Here is a 21,305-nt window from a genome sequence, read left to right on the forward strand (position 1 = left end):
GTCTATACACTTTGATTAGAGCCAGCAAACAATTTACATTTGAACAAAAATCTCAATGGACGGTCTAATACTGAGAATATTTCCTTTTTCAGTGCAACGTGGACAGGGTATAAAGCGACATTAAAAAAGACCCTGATACACCATTTGTTTAGAATCGGTGTCATCAGAACTGTGCAATACTCCATCATTTAGGCATCAACCAATAAGTTCCGAGCCAAGGACTGCTTCGGGGTCTGAACGCAGGAAGGGCATTGACCAGACCTTGAGACTGTTATCAATATCTCTACCATTGCTCTCCGTATCATCGTCGTCCTCGTCAGAAGAATCATCCAGATGATAATGTCGTTGCCCAGAGCAGGTTGCAGCGACATTTCCCATGGGGTGAAAGATTGCACTAGTCACAACATCTGCATTTATCAGCATCGAAAATTCGTGAACATCAACAAGGTTCTTACCATCATGAACTTTGAACTCTGCATCCGGATCCTGCCCCCCTGCGGAGAACTCTGGGCTTTTCCAAACTCGCATGAACCCATCTGTGCCTCCAGCCCAAACCTCATGAGATCCATCTGGGCCAGAAGGTACCACCTCAATCTTCATTCGTTGATTTGTAAGAGCCTTGCGCCCGCGCAGGTGTCCAAGCATCTGCCCCGTGACACGCACATCGTAAACCAAGATGCCGTCACTTCTTCGCTCGGCGATGTACAGATACCTGCCACAAGGACTCCAGGCAAGTTGAGTGATGCCGCGGCCACCAATGTCACGATTTGCAGCAGTTTTCGCGATACTGAAAGTTCCAAGGGACTCGCCAGAGCCATTGGAGTTGTAGAGTCCAACGTGTCTGGTGAAAGTACCTGCGGCGAGAATTCCGTCGCCAGTAGGGCTCACTGCTAGGGCTGACACAATACCCTTCATGCCGATGCCACCACCAACAATCTGCTTGCGTTTGCTGGGAATTGTCGGCATCGAGGATATAGGTCCTTGCGTTCCTGGCCTGGATACGTCGAAGAGGCAAATTAGACTGTCTGAGCCAGTAAGGAAATGTGTGCCGCCTAGTGTTGAGGGGTAGATCATTGAGTGCGGAGTAATGAATGCCTCTGTCATTGGGTTCACGAGGGAATAGCTTGCCATTGAAACTGGAGCCAGAGCTGATGATAGCCGGATAGGATGGTCACGGACAGAAGAGAGGAACAATGTCGTAGAAGGATCCTGGAGATCGTAGAACGGATAAACTGCGGTTGCATATGTAGGCTCTGCTGATGGTAGCGTTGAATATGGTGATAGCCTGTGAGCGGGCTTCTGGTTATCCAACAGATCTGGTGGTCTAGCAGGGTCAGCTGGAGAATTAGCCAGGAGGGGAGATATGCGGACTCACAAGATCCACGTTCTGATCGAATGATCCGCTGAGTCTGTCAGCAACGTGGTTCCATCTGGGGTCCTGTTTATGACAATGTCAACATATATTGATGCATGGTTGTGCTGAAGGCTTACCATTCTGCGCCTTTGAACCAGGTCAAGTCCGTATGTTCATCGATGGACGTGTCATCTGAAGTTTGTTTGGACTGGAGCTGTGCCGGTGTTGACAAAGAAACTGGAGAGAAACGTAATGGTTCTTCCGGCAGTGTCTCTCTACCACGAAGCAGCTTTGTGGATGCCACACATACTGGCATCCCCTGGCCAGCGTCCTCGGCCATGTTGATAAAAATGTGTGCTTTGAGTAAACAGCAAGGCCTTGGATTGTTGCCTGTGCCGAGAACTTGAGATAGGTCAGACTCGATCAGAGATCATCCTTCCGTTTAAGTACATTGACTCGCAGCCTAAACAGAATACGAACGAGTCGAGGTGAGCCGAGCATGTATTGACCAAGATGCGCACACTACAATTTTACATCCAATAGCAGTTCAGGCTGCATCAACAGTAAGACCACATTTGATGTTTTCAATCAAAAATTTTAAATAAACAATAGACCAATGCATACATTAGCGAAGTATCAAGTACGAAATCTACAAGAAAAAGGCAAGGCCCGTCGGGGGCGGGAAAACCAAACGCCGAGCAGCTTCGCGCATTCCGCAAATCGCATTGTGTAGCTGTAGCTCTCTATTAAGTTATTGACGGGAGTTAAATAAAAGAAATAAGGCTGCCACATTCCCACCATGTTTGCTCCCAAGCCATCTGCACCCGCTGGTGGACTTTCTCTCAACACCAACTCCACCAGTTCTTTGTTGTCAGTCCTCCCATGTTTTCTTTGTCTCTGATCTCGGGCATGCAACTGGACCTATCAGCCTGATTGCCCCTTGCTCTGATCCAGTTCAATCGATCGTCATTCCACTCTCCAGTCTCCAGTCACTCTGTGTGGCTTGCAGGCTGGCTGAGTCACGCCGGTCTCACCAGCGAGAGAGAAAAAAAAAGCTAACCACGACCTCTTCACAGCGGCAACAACACATCCACATCCACATCCACAGCTACTCCCGGGGCAACGAGTACAACCGGCGGTCTTTTCGGAAACGCAGCATCTACCACACCTAAGCCAGCAGGAAGCTTGTTCGGCGCCCCGGCCGCAGGAACCACACAGCCCCAGACAACTGGATCCAACATGTTTGGAGCTACACAGTCTTCCGCGCCCAGCGGTGGCAGCCTTTTCCCAAATGCAGCCGCTACAACTACACAACCTCCCGCATCCAATCTCTTTGGTGGAGCAACCGCTGGCGCTGGCACCAGTACTACTCAGGGTACAACGGGCGGCGGTCTAGGTGGTGGTCTTTTCGGCGGCGCGTCGACGGCCCAATCTCAAGCAAAGCCGGCCTTTGGTAGTGTACTCGGTGGATCAAACGTAAATGGCTCAGGCATGTTGTGAGTGACCCCGACGTCGCTCGATTCATCTCATTCGCGTTCTAATTTTCCACAGCGGCGCTGGCCAAAACAACACACAGCAGCAGCAGCAACAGCCTAACAAGCCTACACTCTCGCTATTCGGTCAACCCGCTGCTCAAGGGGCCCCACAACCACTTCAACAGAGCACCAACAATAATACGGTGATCCAAGGTGTCAAAGTTGATGTCAGTAACCTACTACCGACTACAAAGTATGAGAGCTGTGCAGATGAGATTCGGAACCAAATCGAGGCCATCGACAAACACATCCTGAACCAAATGAAGATGTGTCACGAGGTGGGCGATTTGCTACCCACAATTGAAAAGCAGGGTGCGACCATCCCCAACGATGTCGACTTTGTGCAAGGCAAACTAGAGACCATGCAACACGCATTGGAGAACGATGCCAGAGATATTGATGGCTTGCGCAACCTTGTCACACGGGACGCAGCCGAGGCTGAGGTGGCCTTCCGTGCCATTGATACACTGAAACTGCCCCTGCAATACCAATCGACTGGCGGTGGATGGTGGTCTGTGCAGGATCAAAACATTCCCGAGCGATCCATGCGGTCGAGTCGCAAGAATACACTCGCCCTTCCTGATGGAGTTGAGGGTGACGCGTCCGCGACTTCAGTCAACGGTGTCCCCGTCAATTTGATCGACTACTTCTCACACCGCTCCAAGGAGATGAAGGATGTTCTTGGGAAATATACTGGTAACCTCAAGGAGATCGAAGATCACCTGCACGGTGTGGAGGCTACACTGAACCGCCAGATCAGCGACTTTGTCAGCTCCAAGTCCCGTGATGGCAATGCCGCGCCGCGGTCGACCGTGAACGAACTTGCCGCTGTCCTTTCCGATGTTGAGGCTGGAATCATGGGTGTTGCTACTCGATTGAGTACTGTGTCCGAACAAGTACAGGATATGTCTCAGCAATCTGATGGACGTTATCATTGATAGTTTTCGGAGGTATTCAGAGTCTAGTGTGTAATATTAAAGCGCCAATGTGCGTATGGGAAACATGACAATATCAACTTGAAGCACATCCGATTGATTAATCTAAACTTAATTTAGCCGCGCGGGGGCAACGTGTACAATGTACGTACATTATACGTTGTACGGAGTAGATTGGTTATATAATCAGCCGATTGGTAGCAATCTCCTGATTGATAATATTAAACGCATGTTTCTAGAAATTGAATTCTTCAGGCTCTTAAGCCAATTGAAAGTATTCCAGGTATCTATAATCTCTCTACTATCTGCTGGAAGATGATGAGTAATACAATTGATGCAAGAACCCGCCACTCTTGCGTGATCTCCCTTTTCTTAGCGCCAAATTTCTAATTTTGACCTCCACTTCAGCCTCCACTTTATCCTCCACTATCACAACATATGTACTGACACAGTTGAAACATCCCCCTATCCTCTCCCCATCTCTATTTCAACAAGGATTACCGGAGTCCGAAATAGCGGTGTGCTTGCTACTGCTTACATTCTCTATAGCCTCGCAATTGCCATATTCAATTAGACCGTAATGGCAAATACTTGCCATCAACGTCAGCAAAATGACGTGATTAACCCCTTCCTTCAAATTCTGGAGATGGAGATCAATGGGTCTCGACTGCGTCTCAATTCGTCAGGATCGTAGTAGGAGAACCACTATTTGGGTGCTCCTGGTGGCCCATTATTATTCGGTTGAGGTGATTCATCTTTGAAATGGCGCCATTTCCGTGAACTCCGGGGCATGCGAGATCCGTTCAATCCAAAATGGCGTTATCCGGGGTTGACTCACTCGCATCCTGATACTTGGAATACTTTGGATCTATATAAATCGTTTCTTCCTCTTGATTCTTGGGTCCATTTCAAACTTTGTTTTCTATCTTTGATCTGATAACTACTTCTTCACTTCAAAGATACCCGGATCCTCATACTATCATCTTCGCATATTGCATAACATATACTTGATTTGATATGGCGCCATCGTTGGAAGAGCCCGTGCTCACTGAAGCACCTGTGCGCTTCACAGTCCCGGTTCTGAAGAAGGACCTCGCCGCCAGTGATAATAAGTTCGGATATCAACCCGGCCGCACTGTCGTCACCAAACACGACAACTATGCACATGAAGACTTCTTGCCCAGCTTCCCCGATGTTCATTGGCCTCCTCTCGAATACACACCATATGAGGACAAGGGATTGCGAGGAGACCCTAAGTTCCGCAACCTTCTGAGAGACGCCACTGCGGTCTTCGACCACAACCCTAAGATTGGAACTGAGATCTACGGCGTTGATCTCGCCACCCTTGACGATGATCAGCGAGATGATCTGGCCCGATTGATTGCCTACCGTGGCGTTGTTTTCTTCCGTTCCCAGAAGAACTTTGATATCGATGCTCAGCGGAACTTGGGAAGATACTGGGGCAAGCTGCACAAGGTTAGTAACAATCATATCACATATACGAGATACACATACTAACAATTCATAGCATGCAACCACATCCGTTCCCCAAAAGCCAGGTCTGGAAGATGTCCACGTCGTCTACACAGGCGACAACTCAGCCGACAACCGCGCCCTCTTCACACCCAGCTTCCTGTGGCACTCAGATGTAACCTACGAGCTCCAGCCACCATCCTACACATCTCTCAAGCTCCTCACCGGCCCACCCCGCGGAGGCGGTGGCGACACCCTCTGGTCCTCCCAGTACGCCGCCTACGACAATCTTTCCTCGCACATGCAAACCTACCTGAGAGGACTAACAGCCGCGCACTCGGCGGACATGCAAGCAAACGACTCTCGCGCCCTAGGCCGTCCCGTCCGCCGGGAGCCCGTCACAACCGTGCACCCTCTCATCCGCACGAACCCCGTGACAGGCTGGCACAGCCTCTTCTTTAACCCCGGCTTCGTGAAGAAGATCATCGGCATTCCGGCCGCAGAGAGTGATGCCATTATCCGCTACTTGACGGATGTCATCGCCACGACACAGGAGATGCACGCGCGCTTCTCATGGGGCGCTGACGATGTTGCTCTCTGGGATAACCGCTCTACCAATCACAGTGCTTCTTATGGCTTCACACCTCACCGTCGCCATGCAGTTCGAGTCGCTGTTCAGGCTGAGAAGCCTGTGCTTGAGGAGACGGGGGTTTCCCAGGAGGATGAGTTGAATGCCTTGTATGGACTGCCGGCGGTTAACAAGGATGGCGCTCGCCAATCTAACTACAACGACTGAGTTTGTGACTCGACAGCCCATCTGAGGCGCAATCATTAATTTCATAGCCATTAGCGACGTACTCAAAATCAGCGAAATATCATTTTCATTATCATTTTCATGCAAAATCTTCTTTATAAACAATCTCAATAGCCCTAGCAAAACATTTCATATTTTCGATGTATGTAGCACTAACCTATATGAGCTACCAATGTTGGTGAGGTCTCGCGCGACTCACACCTTCCAAATTCGGACTATTTGCACCTTCCAAACCAACCCTAACTTGTTGGCGAGACGTGACGGAATTTGCTTATAGTCTTGTTTCTTCTCTAATCTCTCTTTCTCTCTTCCCTTCTCTTCTCCGCTTCATTCGTCTCATCGCGTCTCCGCCATGGACCCAAATGAGCCGCTAGTCTACGCACACTTCTACAAACTATCTGAAGACCCCGGTCCGCAAACGTCCCTCGACCTCGCAGGGTCATGCGAGCCTCAGTCTCTCATTATGCCTGAGGGCCTCGCGCCCGTAAATGCCGAAGAACGCTTGAAAAAAGTCGATCGTCTCTTCCACGTTGGGATCATGACGGAGCGCTTGCTTGCCAACGAAGAAGATGCGGCTGCCCTGAAAAATTATGCGCTGCTCAAACGTGTCACTGGGAATGTTTGGCGTGGGCTGCTACCTACCTTGAAAACCTCTGATTTGGTTCCTGTGCCTGTTTTACATGCTAATGGGGATGAGAGAAGAGACGCACAGAATCCTACTGCGGTGCAGCCTCAGTCTGATGCTGGTCCGTCTGAGTCTGCTGCGTCATCTTTTCCTGGCGTTCCGGGACAATGTGCCGCTGATCCAACTATTTCTGTCGAACCATCTGCGCCTGTCTCTACAGACCCTGGTGCTTCCGAACTCGATGAACTGACCTATTTATCCGAGGCAATTTTGGCTGGTCGTGTGGATTTCTTCCAATCGAGTCCTTCGCCGGCTGCAAACAGCCCTATCACTCATGTCACTGTTCCTAGTGGGCCTGATGTGCCTACTGTTCCTTCTTCCTTGCGTGAAGTGTTTGATCAATACAATTCCTCGCCGGCTTCCAATGCGGATCAACAACCTCAGTCTTCTGGCAATGTCATCACGGAAGAGATTTTGCTCCCAGAGAATGTCAACTGCTCCGGTGTGAGCGTGTCGAGTGACAACGGCCCTGGGTTTCAGGACAACGTGTCTGGCAGTGAGTTCAAGGAGATTCCATCTTTCTCGGACATTGTTAGTGAGGAGGGTTTGGCCTTGCAGTCGAGCTTGCAGAGCGCCCAGGTAAGTGGATGTCCCTTGACCTTGCAGTATTGGAGATTCTAACTTAAATCAGAACACCACGCAGAGCGGAAACAGCCTCTTTGATGAAGCCACAATTGAAAATCTTATTTCCGAGGAAGTTAGTTCAGATTTTTACCTTCAGTCAATCTCCAGTGTCTTTACTCCCGATCTGACCAAGTCAAAAGCTCACTCAACTGGAACCTCAGTTGAAAACCTCTCCCAAGAAGTGAAACTAGTCGAAGATGTTAAGCAAGAAGAAAAGGATTGTTCAAATCCTCGGTTTGATACAGTCAGAATTGGTGAAGGAAGGGAATTTGTGGCTAAGTCAGAAGGGAAAATCAACCAAATCAAGTCTGATCCATCAAATGTTGTGTGTTCGACTCCGACCCTTCAAGCAGGTGACCAGATACTGTCATATGTGGCAATTTTGCCAATGGATGCAACAAAAAGCAATGTAATGCCGAACTCTCCTCGTGGGCAAATCTCGGAAACGGTTGAACAGCATGTCCTCTCGGTCGATGAGAAATGGCAACTTTGCGCTGCCAAAGAGAGAGAATTTTGCCAGAGAGTTGAGGATGTCTGTCCTGTTGCCCGAATGAGACAGCAACTGATCGAGTTTCAAGAGGCCACTTGTTCCGTAAATCTCACCATGGCATCAGCCACCTCCGATGGAGCTTTCACCGGTCTTGGATCTTTGTCCGTGTTTATGCAAACCAGGGGAACCAATGAAAAAGCTGGCAGTTCGTCGCAGAGTCTGAACATGTCCATATTAGCAAGTGGTTCGGGTGGACCAAGTGGCTCTGAGGGAGATTCAAACGTTCCTCCTACTCCTCCGACACCCAAACCTGCTTTGGGCCTTGTAATGAGAGTGACTCAGGCGGCATTCGACCCACCACATATCATTTTCTTGTCTCATAGTCTTCACAGATCACACGCACAGTTTATCCAGTTCATAGAAGGTTGGAGGAGACCCCCACTGAGGTTGATATATCGGGAATATTATCAACCCTTTGCAGAAATTATTTGCCCCTTTGAAGCTGACATTATTGTGGCACCCGAAACAGGAGTGATATTGGCGACACCGTTTGCGCTAACCCAGCGGTATCCACCAGGACATAGGCCAACAGAAACCGTTGATGGTGTGGTATCCCCGCTCAGAGAGCAGATATGGCGACTAGCGACGCGTTACGAGAACTTATACGTCCTCATCTGTGAACCAAATGGCAGTGCAGCCTCCGCCAGTACTGCAAGACATCATCTCTTGAACGAGCTGCCTGCGCTCTATGCTTTCTGTCAGACACTCATCAATATGGTTTCGATAACACTTGCACCCATCAAAGACCATCCAGCAACCATCATGATGTGGTGCTTCGGTCTGGGGAGAATCTATCTTTCATCTCATTCGTTGCAGTTCTCTGTATTTGCACCACAAGAAACAGAATCGGAGAGGATACTCCGCAGTCGTGGTCTGAATCCGTTTGCTGCCCGTGTCATCCTGGATGATATTCAGAGGTCTAGGATCTACCCCAGCCATCAGAATTCTTGGCTTAGCAGCTCTGGAGATGAAATGGGGGCTCTTGATAGTCTTTTGACTGAACTGAAACGTTCCGAAACAAAGCAAAGATATCGGCCTCTGATTGGAGCGAGGGTATTTGACAGATTCCGTGGGAGGATTGAATGAATGTGAGGATTAACCGGCTGGCTATGATCAAGCGACATGACTCTTTTAAATGCTGGGGTTTGTGGGAGGTTTATTTTTACCTGGGTGTTATCATTTAACCTCCAGTGGGTTTCATATGAAGCCTTTTTTCTGTGACCTCCCATTGGGCATAGGGACGTGACTTGTCGGAAGTGAAAGTTTGGAATGAATATTTTTTAAACATATTCATAGCCCAAGTCTATCCCAACATGCAATCCTTCATACAATTATTCACATGTTTAACACTTCATAGTTCTTATGTTCCTTGGTTAGGTCTTTCGAAAGGTCGTTCTGAAGGAAGGCCATTTAACGGGTCACTTATCAGCATTTAGCAAGCTTGAACATTACAATGATATCTCACTAACTGGCAGGTAATATATTAGCCCTCCATGGAGAGGCGAAATCTTGTGAGTGCATAAGTGGTCGAGAGGAGATAGTCATTTCTGCAATTACCGACTACCCCGTTCACACAGAGAGGCAAGCCGCAGTTTAATTTAATAGTACAATGGACAAAGACATGCAAGACCCAAGGCCAATCCAGCGCTTCAAAAACTCATGTATGCAAAATAGAAGGACAGAGTCGAACCAGGAACCGGTCTGGCCGATAACAACATGTAGATCCAAGTAGATACCACCCAGCTGGCTTCCCGACTCGCTGAAGATTTTTGGTTTTTTTCAGTGTTCTTGAGACCGGCGAGAATGGTCGAGTTCGTGTCGCGTCGGTATAATACACGGCCATGTCTGGTCCATTGGCGGGTGAAATAGTCGAGACATGACACGGGGGAGAGGGGCGCGAGACAAAGTTAGAGATTGTCGCAACGTATTTACTCCTTGATCTTGGCCAGGATGCTAGATGGCGGTTAGTATTATTCCGAAACGAAGAGATGGGGGGGGGGGGGGGGGGGGGGGGGGTGTGGACACATACTCGTGATCCCGGAAAAGGGTGTACTCCTCCTCGCCGACCTTGATGGAGTTACCACCGAACTGGAACCGTCAGCATATCATTGTCTTTTCCAATCAATTCACATCGGAGGACGAGTCACATACCTGGGGGATGAGGACCTTGTCACCGGCAGCGACACCCATGGGGAGACGCTTGCCCTCCTTGTCGAAGAGACCAGGGCCAACAGCGAGGACCTGGGCTTCGTTCTGCTCCTTGACGGCAGCCTCGGGGAGGAAGATACCGGAGGCCGTCTTGGCCTCAGGCTTGATGCGCTGGACCAGGACGCGGTCCAGGAGGGGGGTGAGAGACTTGATGTTGCGGAGGACAGACTAAAAGGCGATGAGTTAGTAATTGCTCGATTGGATTCGGCGCGCAAGCGGGAATTCGGGTATATCGGGCTCGGGTTGACGGAATAAAGAGAAGATGGGCTTGGAGGTGGTAGTTGCGCTCCGAGTGGGAATTGAATGTCGCGAATCTGTTGTAATTGTTTTGTGGGTGATTAACATACCATTGTGAAGGGTAATTGGATGAGATCAAGGGTTGGAGATGATGGAGAAGAGAAGAAAAAGGTTATCCGGAGAAGATCTGGGGAGAAATTTCCAGAATGCCAAGACTGACTATTAGCTTCTTTCCGAGGGCCAAACAAATCAAAGATGGTCGAGATTGTCCGAGCAAAGAGATTTGGCTTATATAGTCAAATTTTGGACTCACCTTTCATCCAAGGCGGTTTGGCCGAGTGGTCTAAGGCGATTGACTAGAAATCAATTCTCTTCGGAGGCGCATGTTCGAATCATGCAGCCGTCGGTACATTTCTTTTTGCACCACTATACTATGCAGCCGTACTTTAATATACCATATCTGTGTTATGATAGATATGTCGTTTTTGTTATGCTGGTCTAGTCTATATAGCCTAGCTAGTTGTATTTAGAAGTGTTTATCTAGTTACCTTGTATAACTACGAAGTATAATAGACTCAAGGATGGTGCAAATCTATATCTTGTTAGACTTCTACATAAAAAGAATAAACCCTTCATTCTTATACTTTGAGTGAGCAAATAGACTAAGACCTTTGATGTCACTAAGTTGATATTATTTATAGGGCTTCTATACTAAAATATCACCTGATTCTACGCTGGTGTGTGTCTTAATATGTCTTTTGGGGAGCTCTCCTCCGTGGCAATACACATCTAACCCTCACTGACTAGTTGGTGGTGAGTTATACTCGCTTTTTAAAGACTTGCTCAGAGACCGGAGACTTAAGGGAGGCCGACCAAATCAGATACTAGATATGTGGTGATATCCGAGATTGCCTTGAGACCTTTTAGACTAGTGGTTATATATAGGCGAGAGTATTTCCTGGGGCTTAAAGAATCGTATCATAGCCCGATCCTATTATTTTGATGTGCCCAGATGTATTTGAGAAGGTAATAAAGACCTTCTGTCCAATATTGACTTCTATATCTGTATAGGGATACATAATTGCCGTAAATTAACTAACTTATTGAAGTTATTTGGATTAACCTTAGATAGATCTATATCATTAACTAGCCCTTATATTATATCGCAGTACTATGATGTGCCAGAGCTTTATGAGTCTGTGAGAACCCTATAATCGCTAGTACCTAGGTAAAAAGTCCGATTTCAGGCATATTCTTTCTTTGCTGGTTTATACTGTAATGATTTTTAGGATTACTTAATCTAGAACTTGACGTCAGATAATCAAAAACTTCATTGTGAATAATATATTTTATGTATGAATGTCAATTGGTAACTCGTTGAATCTACGTTTGTTGTTAAATCTCTATTATATATATTTGCTCCCATATTTGACTTTTGACTGGACCATTTCCTTTTGCAAGACCTGGAAAACTCATAGCTCTCTATAAAAATATTATACGATATAATTTTACATTATTTAACGAGGCAACACCCAATGTAAGAATATTAAGGAATAAGGTCAACATACAAATTTGTAGAGGCAACAAGGCTCGAAATCAGCATTGTTTGATGTAAGATATAAAGGGGCTCTTATCATACTCTTGATAATGGCAAAAGAGGGAAAAATTCCCCATAACAAGGCGGTTTGGCCGAGTGGTCTAAGGCGATTGACTCGAAATCAATTCTCTTCGGAGGCGCATGTTCGAATCATGCAGCCGTCGCATAAATACTTTTTACTCATAGTACTAAATACTTTATTTTTTCACTTTTTACAGGGTAAATTTTTTTTATCTCTATAGTTATATATATATACTGTGATATTGACATATAAATTATCATAGATAGTGAGTGCCCTTACTTAGGTGTATTATATCTACAAGAATAGACTAGCCCACTCGAGTGCTACTTTTGGCTGTTACCTCTATAATGTCAAAATGGGCGCAAAATTTCAATAACGGCGGTTTGGCCGAGTGGTCTAAGGCGATTGACTAGAAATCAATTCTCTTCGGAGGCGCATGTTCGAATCATGCAGCCGTCGCATATAATACTTTTTACTCATAGTACTAAATACTTTATTTTGTACCGGCTAAAGGCTTTTTCTATTTTTATAATGTTTGATATTGAAATATTTACAAGGGTGCGAATGATAGGACAATGTCGGGTATATCGTCTTAGGGCTGGTTGCAAATTAGTAACCATCGTAGATGCTAATATGTAAATTTATTAACCGTCTAACATAATTTTAAGGAGTATTCTCAATTCTACTAAATACTTAGGTATTGATTTCTATAGCTAGATATAGAGTTGATGGATCTCTTACTACATAAAAAACCGATCATGACTCTCTGCTTAATCAAAAGCCTCCTTCATACACTCTTATGCCTAACTACTTCTTCTATGAGATCTTGATTGATATAATTATGTCTAGCAAGCAAAAATATATGCTACGACGGCTGCATGATTCGAACATGCGCCTCCGAAGAGAATTGATTTCTAGTCAATCGCCTTAGACCACTCGGCCAAACCGCCGTTATTGAAATTTTGCGCCCATTTTGACATTATAGAGGTAGCTGCCAAAAGTAGCACTCGAGTGGGCTAGTCTATTCTTGTAGATATAATACACCTAAGTAAGGGCACTATCTATCACAGTTGTGAAATCCTTTCTTGCTTTTCTATACGTGTATACAAACTCCGTATGTATTTCAATTATAGAATAAAACTTTAATAAGCTCCCAAAAACCAACCTCCTGTTCATATAGCTATCTATGTACACCTGCTCGTTTTTTAAAGCCTTGAGGCATTCTTAAATATCACTATAGTTCTTAGATTTCCAGTAAAGTCTTTAGACTGTAAGTATGATCTTTCATATCTCAGTGATCTGTAGCGCATCAGACGACGGGGGTGCCCACCTATCGGCCCTCCAGGCTTTCAAGTAAATCGATGCGACCCGTGGACGGACAGTACGGGTAGTAGAAGAAGAAAAAGAAGAAGAAGTCAGCGGAAAAGTTTGCAAGAAAACCGAGAGAGAAGTAGAGAAAAACTACGATATGCTCTTTATGGATTTATTGAGCACCTGTGTCAACAGAAAATCAAACTTATCCCTCTCTTTCCTCTATTCCTCCGTGTTTCGAATGACACGGTATGAGTATAACACACCTATACGATTTATTTGTTCTTCCTAATAGTCTCATCAGTCGTACAATCATAACGGTTTCATAGTATCTTCATCACATATTCATATTTTCCACCCCTCACTATTAGTGGGGTTCAATTGTGTGTTACTTCCTAGAGAGACCCGCCAATAGATAAGATAGCCTATTAAACAAGCCCTATAATCTAGTTTAATGTGGTGGCACCAAAGTTCTTAATCCTTGTCTTCCGACGGAAAATTTGAACGTTTATCTGAATTATAAGGACTAATCTAATACCTATAAGCCCACCCTTCCTTACTTATTATATATATATCATACTTTTGTTGTCATACTATTAAGATGGCTGCATAGTCTATCTATATGACAAAAACAAAAATGTAAAACAAGTACACCGACGGCTGCATGATTCGAACATGCGCCTCCGAAGAGAATTGATTTCTAGTCAATCGCCTTAGACCACTCGGCCAAACCGCCTATTTAGGAAAGACAGAAAAATTTGGCTACTTGAACCAAATGAATGATTTGTACAGAATAAAAACAATCAATCAATCATGCTGACTGGATCAGACATCTACCTGTTCTTCGCACTGGTCAACCTGGTTGCCATTCTCTTCGCCTACTGCTTCTATGCTGAGACTGCCGGTGGTGATCTCGTGGAAGTCGACGCTATTTTCGCCAAGGCTCACGTTGAGAAAAGGTGGCTCTTTCGGGTTGCTCAGGAGCTTCCCAAGCCCACCATCGAGCAAATCATCCAAATGCAGACCGAGCTTGGTCTCGACACCTCCGCGTTTAGTATGATCAAAACCACTGTTTAAGCTTGTCAAAGTCTAACAGGTTTTTGTCTGTTCTATCAACTATGTATATTTTTCCAATAGATAGGCGATGAATGGAATCTTTGCGGCCTGAACAATCGACAATGATATGTACATATGTAGGTATGGTGATCACAACCTTCAGGAAATCTGCCCTGTTGGTTTTAGCGCCTTAGAGGAAGCACTGATTAAGCCTGACTACTTGATTATTGTCATTCCGGTAAGCCCTATTAACAAATGTTTGCAACTATGGTGGTAGGTTCTTGATCCTATTATCGACATAAACAAAGCGTCTTTGTCGGCGGCATATCTCCTCAAATGTGTCATCATCAAGACCATACAAACATGAATTCGCGATTGCGATGGCTTGCCACGTAGAGCTACTTGCATACCCCACGAATGAGTCTTCTCCCTTATCATCACGTAAGGAAACTCGAAGTCCAAATCGCATGCCTGGATCACTTCCCGAGGCTTCGGTGGCATAGGCATGGTGATTACTTTCACCTATGGGTGATACTTCCGCTTTCACAAAAAAAAACCGTCCGATTTGGAGGCGCCTGGTGGATTCGAAAAAGTTGCGTGTTGAACGTTGAACTGATAGATGCTGAGTTCGCCTTTCGTGGATTCGTGTCACTTGAAATGGAATCCTATGAGAAGTTGGAGAAATTTTCGATAGGCCATGGTTCACCTCAATTGTCTGAGGTGTCTTTCCTCGTAGCCGATCGATTAAGAGTCTCTCCTCGATCGAGTTAACCTCCCCAAAATAGGCGGATATGCAAACCTCTTTCTTGGCATTAATTTGCATTAGACAGAGGGTTTTCTACGCGCTGCCTAAGCAGGCTAAAATCTGACTCCGGGGGCCAAATTTTTTCATGGATGTAGGTCATAGTGATATCTATCCTTGGCGCGCGCCTACGGAGCTTGGCTATAAGTAGCCAGAGCATACTAATCCCGGTCTATAGCCTATTTAATCTTAATTCTAGCCTACTTTACGCCGTAGGACACACTACCGCCACTATAATAGGCGTCACCGAAGGAGTATATACGCTTAGGTTCGAGTCCGATAATGCCCTAACGCTTATTCTCTAAGGCTATAGTAGAATTTTCCTCTTCGCCGGAGAGAGGCAGGGATGAGCAATCTACATCTAATGAATGCACCCCATGTCAGTAAGAGTCAATGCCATAGTAGTTGATATATAATTTCACTCCTTGGTCTTATTTTCTTATTTTCACCCGAAATTACTATTTGAGATGGTACTTATGTATTTGTATTTGCCATGCATGCCTAGTGTTGCTATTTCAAAAGACCACCAATGCCCGACTCGAATCACACTACTCCCGAACTTCATGATAGATGGGTGGTGTTGAATTTCACCTAAGGTTCACAGGATTGACTTCTAGATATTGATGCAAACATTGTAGCCAGAAAAATAAGTCTCAATTTCCAAACCTCTGCTTGATAGCATCCCCGGATGGAAACTCGGAGGGAACTGTTGGAGTCTGGGAGATACGTGGAAGTCGAGTACGATGCTGCGGATGCGGATTCGAATTCTTGGCTGCACACATCCAGGTTAGTTGTATATACCGAACAATAGTGTCCAATACATACCATTCCGGCCATCCCAGTTGGGGCGTTTAGGGCGAGTAGGGGGTAGCATTGAAGATTCAGAGGGTGTCTTGGTCTTTGCCCTTTTAGAACTATCAGTGCCACTTCGTTGGTGCCGGTGAAGCTGCTCGACCCCATCCGTGTTGACAGGGAATGGTGGGGTCTTAGGAAATTTCGAAGCCGAAGTCAAAACCAGTGGTAAATGATTGGCCAAGGGAATCGAGACAGGTACCGGGACGTTCAGGGATGTTAGAGCTTGAGAAACAGTGTCTGAGGCTGCGGTCTGCATCCGGGAGCGCATAGCGCGGGTTTTGAGAAGATTGTAGAGGTTTGTCATTTGGGCGAGCTTGTTAGTCTTGTCGCGGCACATGTCGTTCAGTTCTTGGTTTTTTTTCTGTAGTTCTTCTTGGGCTGATTGCATATCTGGAATATGGGGGTTAGCGGGACTATCACCCAGTGAAAGACTCAATGAACCCACCCGATATCTTGCTTTGCATGGCCAAGATTTCAGTATTCGCATTGTGGACGACCTTGTCCATCTGCGTATTCACGTTGGCGTACTTTTCAGTAAGGGACTTTGCCCGATATCCCTGGTAGAATCTGGTACAGTGTCAGCTTGCAACAGTTTCCGTAATTGAGCCTCATATCTGGAATATAGACCATACATCTCCTGCGTACTCTGATACGCCCAAAACCCCAGTGCGCGGCCAGCACATTCCATGATTGTGTTCGGATCCAACCCACTCAGCACACTTGTTTTGTAATCCTCCGTCGGGTTCAGGATAGTTGAGACGGCGTCATCTGGATTCAAGAGCATCGTTTGACAAGCAGGACAGTGCCGTTTACAAGTGGTTGGACAGGAGAGTCCAAGGCTCTCTGCGCAGCCATGACAGAAGATGTGCCTAGTATCATCAGTACCCGAATGAAACGGTCACAGAGGAGTGAACCTTACGAGCAAGTTGTCACCACTGCTTTTTCTTTCAACTCTGCCCGGCATTTGAGAGAATTGCACCTTAATGCGAAATCCATGTTGTCGCTGGTGTTATGCGGGAGAAGATCAAGTAGTAAAGGTCACGAGAAAGGGTGGCTTCCATTTAGGGCGGGAGAAACCCTGAGTCAAAAACAAATGAACAGTGTGACATAATTTGGTATCTGTCTATCGTGATTATATTCGTAAGTAAATTTTGTGACGCCCAAGCTAGAAAAAAAACGTATTTCCTTGTGCATCACGCCGTGTTGAAGTCATCTTCTCTTCAAACTCTTTGCCGGGTTCATACTCGTGCCACAGACTAGCTGGGTATATATGCTTGTTCTTCTCATACCACCGTCGGTCTACAACCTTGGTTTCCGAAAAATCCTTGTCTGCGCCCTCTAGTTGATCATCGCTAGGACGGAACAATGGATCGTCAGACGGATTCTCCGTAGGAGGCTGGTTGGAGTAGTCAAATAGCAGACCTCCACCACGAGAGAAGCTGGGGACTCTGTTTGCAATAAAATGGTAGAATTCGTAATGCTGTGTTATTGTCAGTCGAATTCGAGAATAATGAAATGCGGAGCGATGAACTTACATGAGGGACGATGATGTCGCCTTTGACAAGCATCAAGTCGTCTACACTGACACGTGCCCACTCACGACGACTATCCTTTTTTGCCTTGGATGCGCCATTTGCACCGCGGACACCCATCTCAGCACCGACCTTGCGACACCGGTCCAAAAACAGCCAAACGTGGTCACCCTTCTTGACTCTGACCGACCCGGCAGGGATACTCGTTCCATCATAGAACACGAATGGGATCATGATCTCTGTATTTTTGATGGCCTCTTGCATAATCAAAAACTCCTTACGGAGAGTGTCGCGAGCCAGCGCTTCAGCTTCGATAGATGCCTTTGTCAAGGCTTTCGGTGGAGGCGGTGCATTCGGGTTCGCTTTCATGCGTCGCACAGCGCTATCCTCGGCAGGTGTCTTCGAGCCTGGGCGTGATACGCTAGAGTCGCGTGGTGTGGCGGCAGATTCCTCCCCAATCTCATATTGATCGTCGCCAAAAGAGAGCTTGCTCTTGGCAAGTGCCTTCTTTTTTTCTTCTTGGGAGGAGCGTCACTCCCGGGAGGCGTTGACCTATTGCGCTGCGATCAGCTTTGATGTACAGATAATGGGAACTGGCTCTTAACTTACCCGTCAGTCACTTCACCTGCAGAGGGAGTTGCGCTTCTTGAATTACCGGATGCCAGCCGACCCAGCGACTTGTCATGCGCCTCGCGCTCTTTTTGCTCCAGTACCTCGGCGCGACGTTTGCGAAAGTCAGAAAGATGGACGAGGCCAACAGTTTGCTCCTTTAGCATCTCCTCCGCCGAGACGCTCTGGCCGGCAAAGGGCCGCGGAGTGGAAGCGTGGCTTTCCCCATCTTCTGCCATGTTGTAAAGTGAAATTGGTCACTTGACTTAGTCGCTGATGTGACAAAGTGTGGATCTTCAATCTTCAATTCCAAACCGCTGAGGTCATTTGGAGTTGCACGTGACCTTGAATTTCCAGCTTTCGCAATTGCAACGATATTAGAAGGTAATAGGTGGTTAGGATGTAAGTAAATAAATAACCACTTCATTTACTAGCGACTTCGATTAAATGCATTAGTGTTATATTGATTGCGAAAGCTGTATCACCTTGACGTTGAAGCTCCCTACAACGCTGCAAACAAGTCAAACTCGAGAGGCAGCGCGCAACCTGCTTCGATCTTGATCCTCTTTGATACGCTTTTTTTGCCCAACTTCCGTTAGATTAAACGCCAGCAACCATGGATGAAGAAGAAGACGATTTCTATGACCCCGTTGATGCGGTGCCGACAGCGCAATTGCAAAATCCACCCCAGAATGCAGCTCAGGATGGCAACTTCACGGAAAACGATGATGAGATCGAGGAAGAGGAAGAAGATGATGTGCGCACTCTCTTAACTAATAGACATTTTTGCCTACCACTAACTGTTTGTTTAGGATGATTTCAATATCATCACAGAAGCACCCGAAGGCGCACCACCTCCCGAAGCGTGAGTCCTGCCACCGCGCGCGCCCTACGCTCATACTGATCTTTCTAGTTCTCACCCTCGCCATGCAAGCTTACGGCAAGAACCACCAAGACCATCCTCAACTGACCCAGCCTTGGCTGTGAGGTCTGTTACCCCGTCGGCAACACCGCGATATGAGACAGCCACTCCGGTACCCGGGCACCCAGCCGCGCAACCTTCGAACGAAAAGCCCGGCTCTGCCTACCCAGCCATTCACAGCTCAACCATTGATATCAATGCAAATCCGGTCCACCCTACCACAGGGAAGCCAATAATGTCCACTGACATGGACGCCGACTTCCCAACTGACGACAAGCCCTGGCGACGACCCGGGTCCGACCTCTCGGATTACTTCAATTACGGATTTGATGAATTCACATGGGCAGGATACTGTCTGAAGCAGCAGGGTGTGCGACAAGAAGTCAGCAGCCAAAAGAAGCAAATGGACGATATGCAGGCTTTCATGGGCATGGGCATGCCCCCAATGCCCGGCGCACCGCCAGGTCCTGCTGCCCCAGCCAGCGCTGCACCACCCATGGCCGGCATGGCCGGCATGCCAGATATGAACTCTGATATGATGCAAAGTATGTTGGCGTCTATGATGTCCCAAGGCTTGGACCCATCTTCCATGGACCCAATGGCTTTCATGCAGCACGCGCAGTCGATGATGCCCGGTGGTGGTCAGCAAGGTCAACCTGGCTTCGGAGGTCAGCCTCAGGGCCAGGGATTCAACCAAGGGGGTCAAGGGCAGATGGGCTATGGGGGATACGACCAACGCGGAGGTTACGGCGGCCGAGGCCGCGGGCGACGATGGTAGTTTTACAAGGCCACCATTGTGGTGCTGTGATAGTAAATTTGGGTTACTTTTAAATGTTTTGGCGTTTTATGCATACAAAGGGAATGGCAAGTATTTGACGATCTACAATTTAGGCCGCATTGGCTTTGTACATGTAGAGCTTTAGTTCAGGGAAACGAAGATAAAATTCCAGACATTTCACCATTGTTCGAAGGAACAAGACATTTGAAAACCGAAGAAGAATTTCTTCGCAAAAAAAAGGAATGTCATGGTAGATTTACCGACGAAACAATGTCAATCGGCCCTTGTTGTGTGGAGGAAAAAAAGATAAGCAACGACGGCTGCATGATTCGAACATGCGCCCGCGAACGGAATTGATTTCTAGTCAATCGCCTTAGACCACTCGGCCAAACCGCCTTGGATGAAAAATGAATTCCAAATTTAGTTCTATAAGAGAAGGAGCCCTTTCTTACTTGGTCCATTCAACTGACTGATATTACTGGCTTACTTTATAAGGGGGGCTGTTTTTCAAAGCTTACACTCGCGCGAATTACACTATAAGTGAAAAAAAAAGGATCAATAGATACTACAATTCCTTAAGATATAGCCATTAGCCCTGATATGGCGCTCATAAATATCAATCAGAATAAAAGGCCAATTAAACTATCAATGGTGGTTTGAGTATATAAAGTAGGAATCCATGGATGGATTTCCATGCCGCTTAGTCGGAAAACGAACCCCTAACTAGATTTTTGAACCTTTTTTTTCTTAGCCCCGACTCATTTATAAGATATAGGAATATTGTTAAGGTTGGTAGTTATACGCTTAGATCTAGTTAATGAATATAACCTCAAATATTCATCTTTGTCTTTACTTTTTACCAATTTTTACTCATTTGGGTTCTATGGCTTATTTATTTCCATATAGCAAAGACAATGTGTGGCACTTTATCAGACAGAGGGACAATATATAATCAGCCATAGAATCTTTAAAGAGCTGATTTGTTCAGTATAGCATAGGTACTTATGGCCACCAGTCACATAAATGGTAGATCTACTAAAAGTATACCATATAGTGACTTTTTAGTTAACAGCTGTTTTGATTTAGAGTCACGATACACAATATCCGCTTTTGCCCTAATTAGCAAAAATTTGTGGGACTTTCCTATCTAAGGCGGTTTGGCCGAGTGGTCTAAGGCGATTGACTAGAAATCAATTCCGTTCGCGGGCGCATGTTCGAATCATGCAGCCGTCGTTGCATATCTTTTTGCTTCTGTCTAATATCAGACAGCCTCCCTGGAGACGGGAAAGGGCAACCAGGTCCAGTTTTTGCTATGCTAGCTAAGCCTTTAGTCAAAGATAGGGTTTACATACCGCTCATAGACTCGGGTCGACAGTAATGGAACTCCTAGAATGGCTTCAGTCTGT

The 21,305-nt window shown here is 46.4% G+C and overlaps 9 protein-coding genes across 9 annotated transcripts; 5 read left to right on the forward strand and 4 right to left on the reverse strand.

The window, feature by feature from the left end:
- Positions 1-195: 195 nt before the first annotated feature.
- N7529_002244 (uncharacterized protein) lies at positions 196-1,694 on the reverse strand (the record flags this gene model as incomplete). Its single annotated transcript, XM_057237772.1, has 3 exons — positions 196-1,324; positions 1,376-1,438; positions 1,492-1,694. The coding sequence occupies 3 exons, from the start codon at positions 1,692-1,694 to the stop codon at positions 196-198; spliced, it is 1,395 nt and encodes a 464-aa protein (XP_057100383.1).
- Positions 1,695-2,153: 459 nt separating this feature from the next.
- On the forward strand, positions 2,154-3,827 carry N7529_002245 (uncharacterized protein; the record flags this gene model as incomplete). Its single annotated transcript, XM_057237773.1, has 3 exons — positions 2,154-2,224; positions 2,431-2,850; positions 2,906-3,827. The coding sequence occupies 3 exons, from the start codon at positions 2,154-2,156 to the stop codon at positions 3,825-3,827; spliced, it is 1,413 nt and encodes a 470-aa protein (XP_057100384.1).
- A 1,014-nt stretch (positions 3,828-4,841) lies between these two features.
- N7529_002246 (TauD/TfdA dioxygenase family protein) lies at positions 4,842-6,093 on the forward strand (the record flags this gene model as incomplete). Its single annotated transcript, XM_057237774.1, has 2 exons — positions 4,842-5,300; positions 5,353-6,093. 2 exons carry the CDS (start codon positions 4,842-4,844, stop codon positions 6,091-6,093), a joined length of 1,200 nt encoding a protein of 399 aa, XP_057100385.1.
- A 370-nt stretch (positions 6,094-6,463) lies between these two features.
- N7529_002247 (uncharacterized protein) lies at positions 6,464-9,056 on the forward strand (the record flags this gene model as incomplete). Its single annotated transcript, XM_057237775.1, has 2 exons — positions 6,464-7,375; positions 7,428-9,056. The coding sequence occupies 2 exons, from the start codon at positions 6,464-6,466 to the stop codon at positions 9,054-9,056; spliced, it is 2,541 nt and encodes an 846-aa protein (XP_057100386.1).
- An 842-nt stretch (positions 9,057-9,898) lies between these two features.
- Positions 9,899-10,528, reverse strand: N7529_002248 (co-chaperone GroES family protein; the record flags this gene model as incomplete). Its single annotated transcript, XM_057237776.1, has 4 exons — positions 9,899-9,923; positions 10,000-10,058; positions 10,122-10,346; positions 10,526-10,528. The coding sequence occupies 4 exons, from the start codon at positions 10,526-10,528 to the stop codon at positions 9,899-9,901; spliced, it is 312 nt and encodes a 103-aa protein (XP_057100387.1).
- A 3,630-nt stretch (positions 10,529-14,158) lies between these two features.
- N7529_002249 (uncharacterized protein) lies at positions 14,159-14,422 on the forward strand (the record flags this gene model as incomplete). The annotated part of the gene is made up of 1 exon (XM_057237777.1): positions 14,159-14,422. The coding sequence occupies one exon, from the start codon at positions 14,159-14,161 to the stop codon at positions 14,420-14,422; it is 264 nt and encodes an 87-aa protein (XP_057100388.1).
- A 1,434-nt stretch (positions 14,423-15,856) lies between these two features.
- Positions 15,857-17,054, reverse strand: N7529_002250 (uncharacterized protein; the record flags this gene model as incomplete). The annotated part of the gene is given in 6 exon segments (XM_057237778.1): positions 15,857-15,975; positions 16,029-16,448; positions 16,504-16,564; positions 16,577-16,625; positions 16,691-16,927; positions 16,978-17,054. The coding sequence occupies 6 exon segments, from the start codon at positions 17,052-17,054 to the stop codon at positions 15,857-15,859; spliced, it is 963 nt and encodes a 320-aa protein (XP_057100389.1).
- Positions 17,055-17,223: 169 nt separating this feature from the next.
- Positions 17,224-18,438, reverse strand: N7529_002251 (FAM50/XAP5 family protein; the record flags this gene model as incomplete). Its single annotated transcript, XM_057237779.1, has 3 exons — positions 17,224-17,538; positions 17,594-18,080; positions 18,200-18,438. 3 exons carry the CDS (start codon positions 18,436-18,438, stop codon positions 17,224-17,226), a joined length of 1,041 nt encoding a protein of 346 aa, XP_057100390.1.
- A 377-nt stretch (positions 18,439-18,815) lies between these two features.
- Positions 18,816-19,899, forward strand: fip1 (cleavage polyadenylation factor subunit FIP1; the record flags this gene model as incomplete). Its single annotated transcript, XM_057237780.1, has 3 exons — positions 18,816-18,956; positions 19,012-19,064; positions 19,113-19,899. 3 exons carry the CDS (start codon positions 18,816-18,818, stop codon positions 19,897-19,899), a joined length of 981 nt encoding a protein of 326 aa, XP_057100391.1.
- Between the last annotated feature and the right edge of the window lie 1,406 nt (positions 19,900-21,305).

The sequence above is a fragment of the Penicillium soppii genome, assembly GCF_028829465.1.
Source record: "Penicillium soppii strain IBT 18220 chromosome Unknown utg000003l, whole genome shotgun sequence".
NCBI lineage: Eukaryota > Fungi > Ascomycota > Eurotiomycetes > Eurotiales > Aspergillaceae > Penicillium > Penicillium soppii.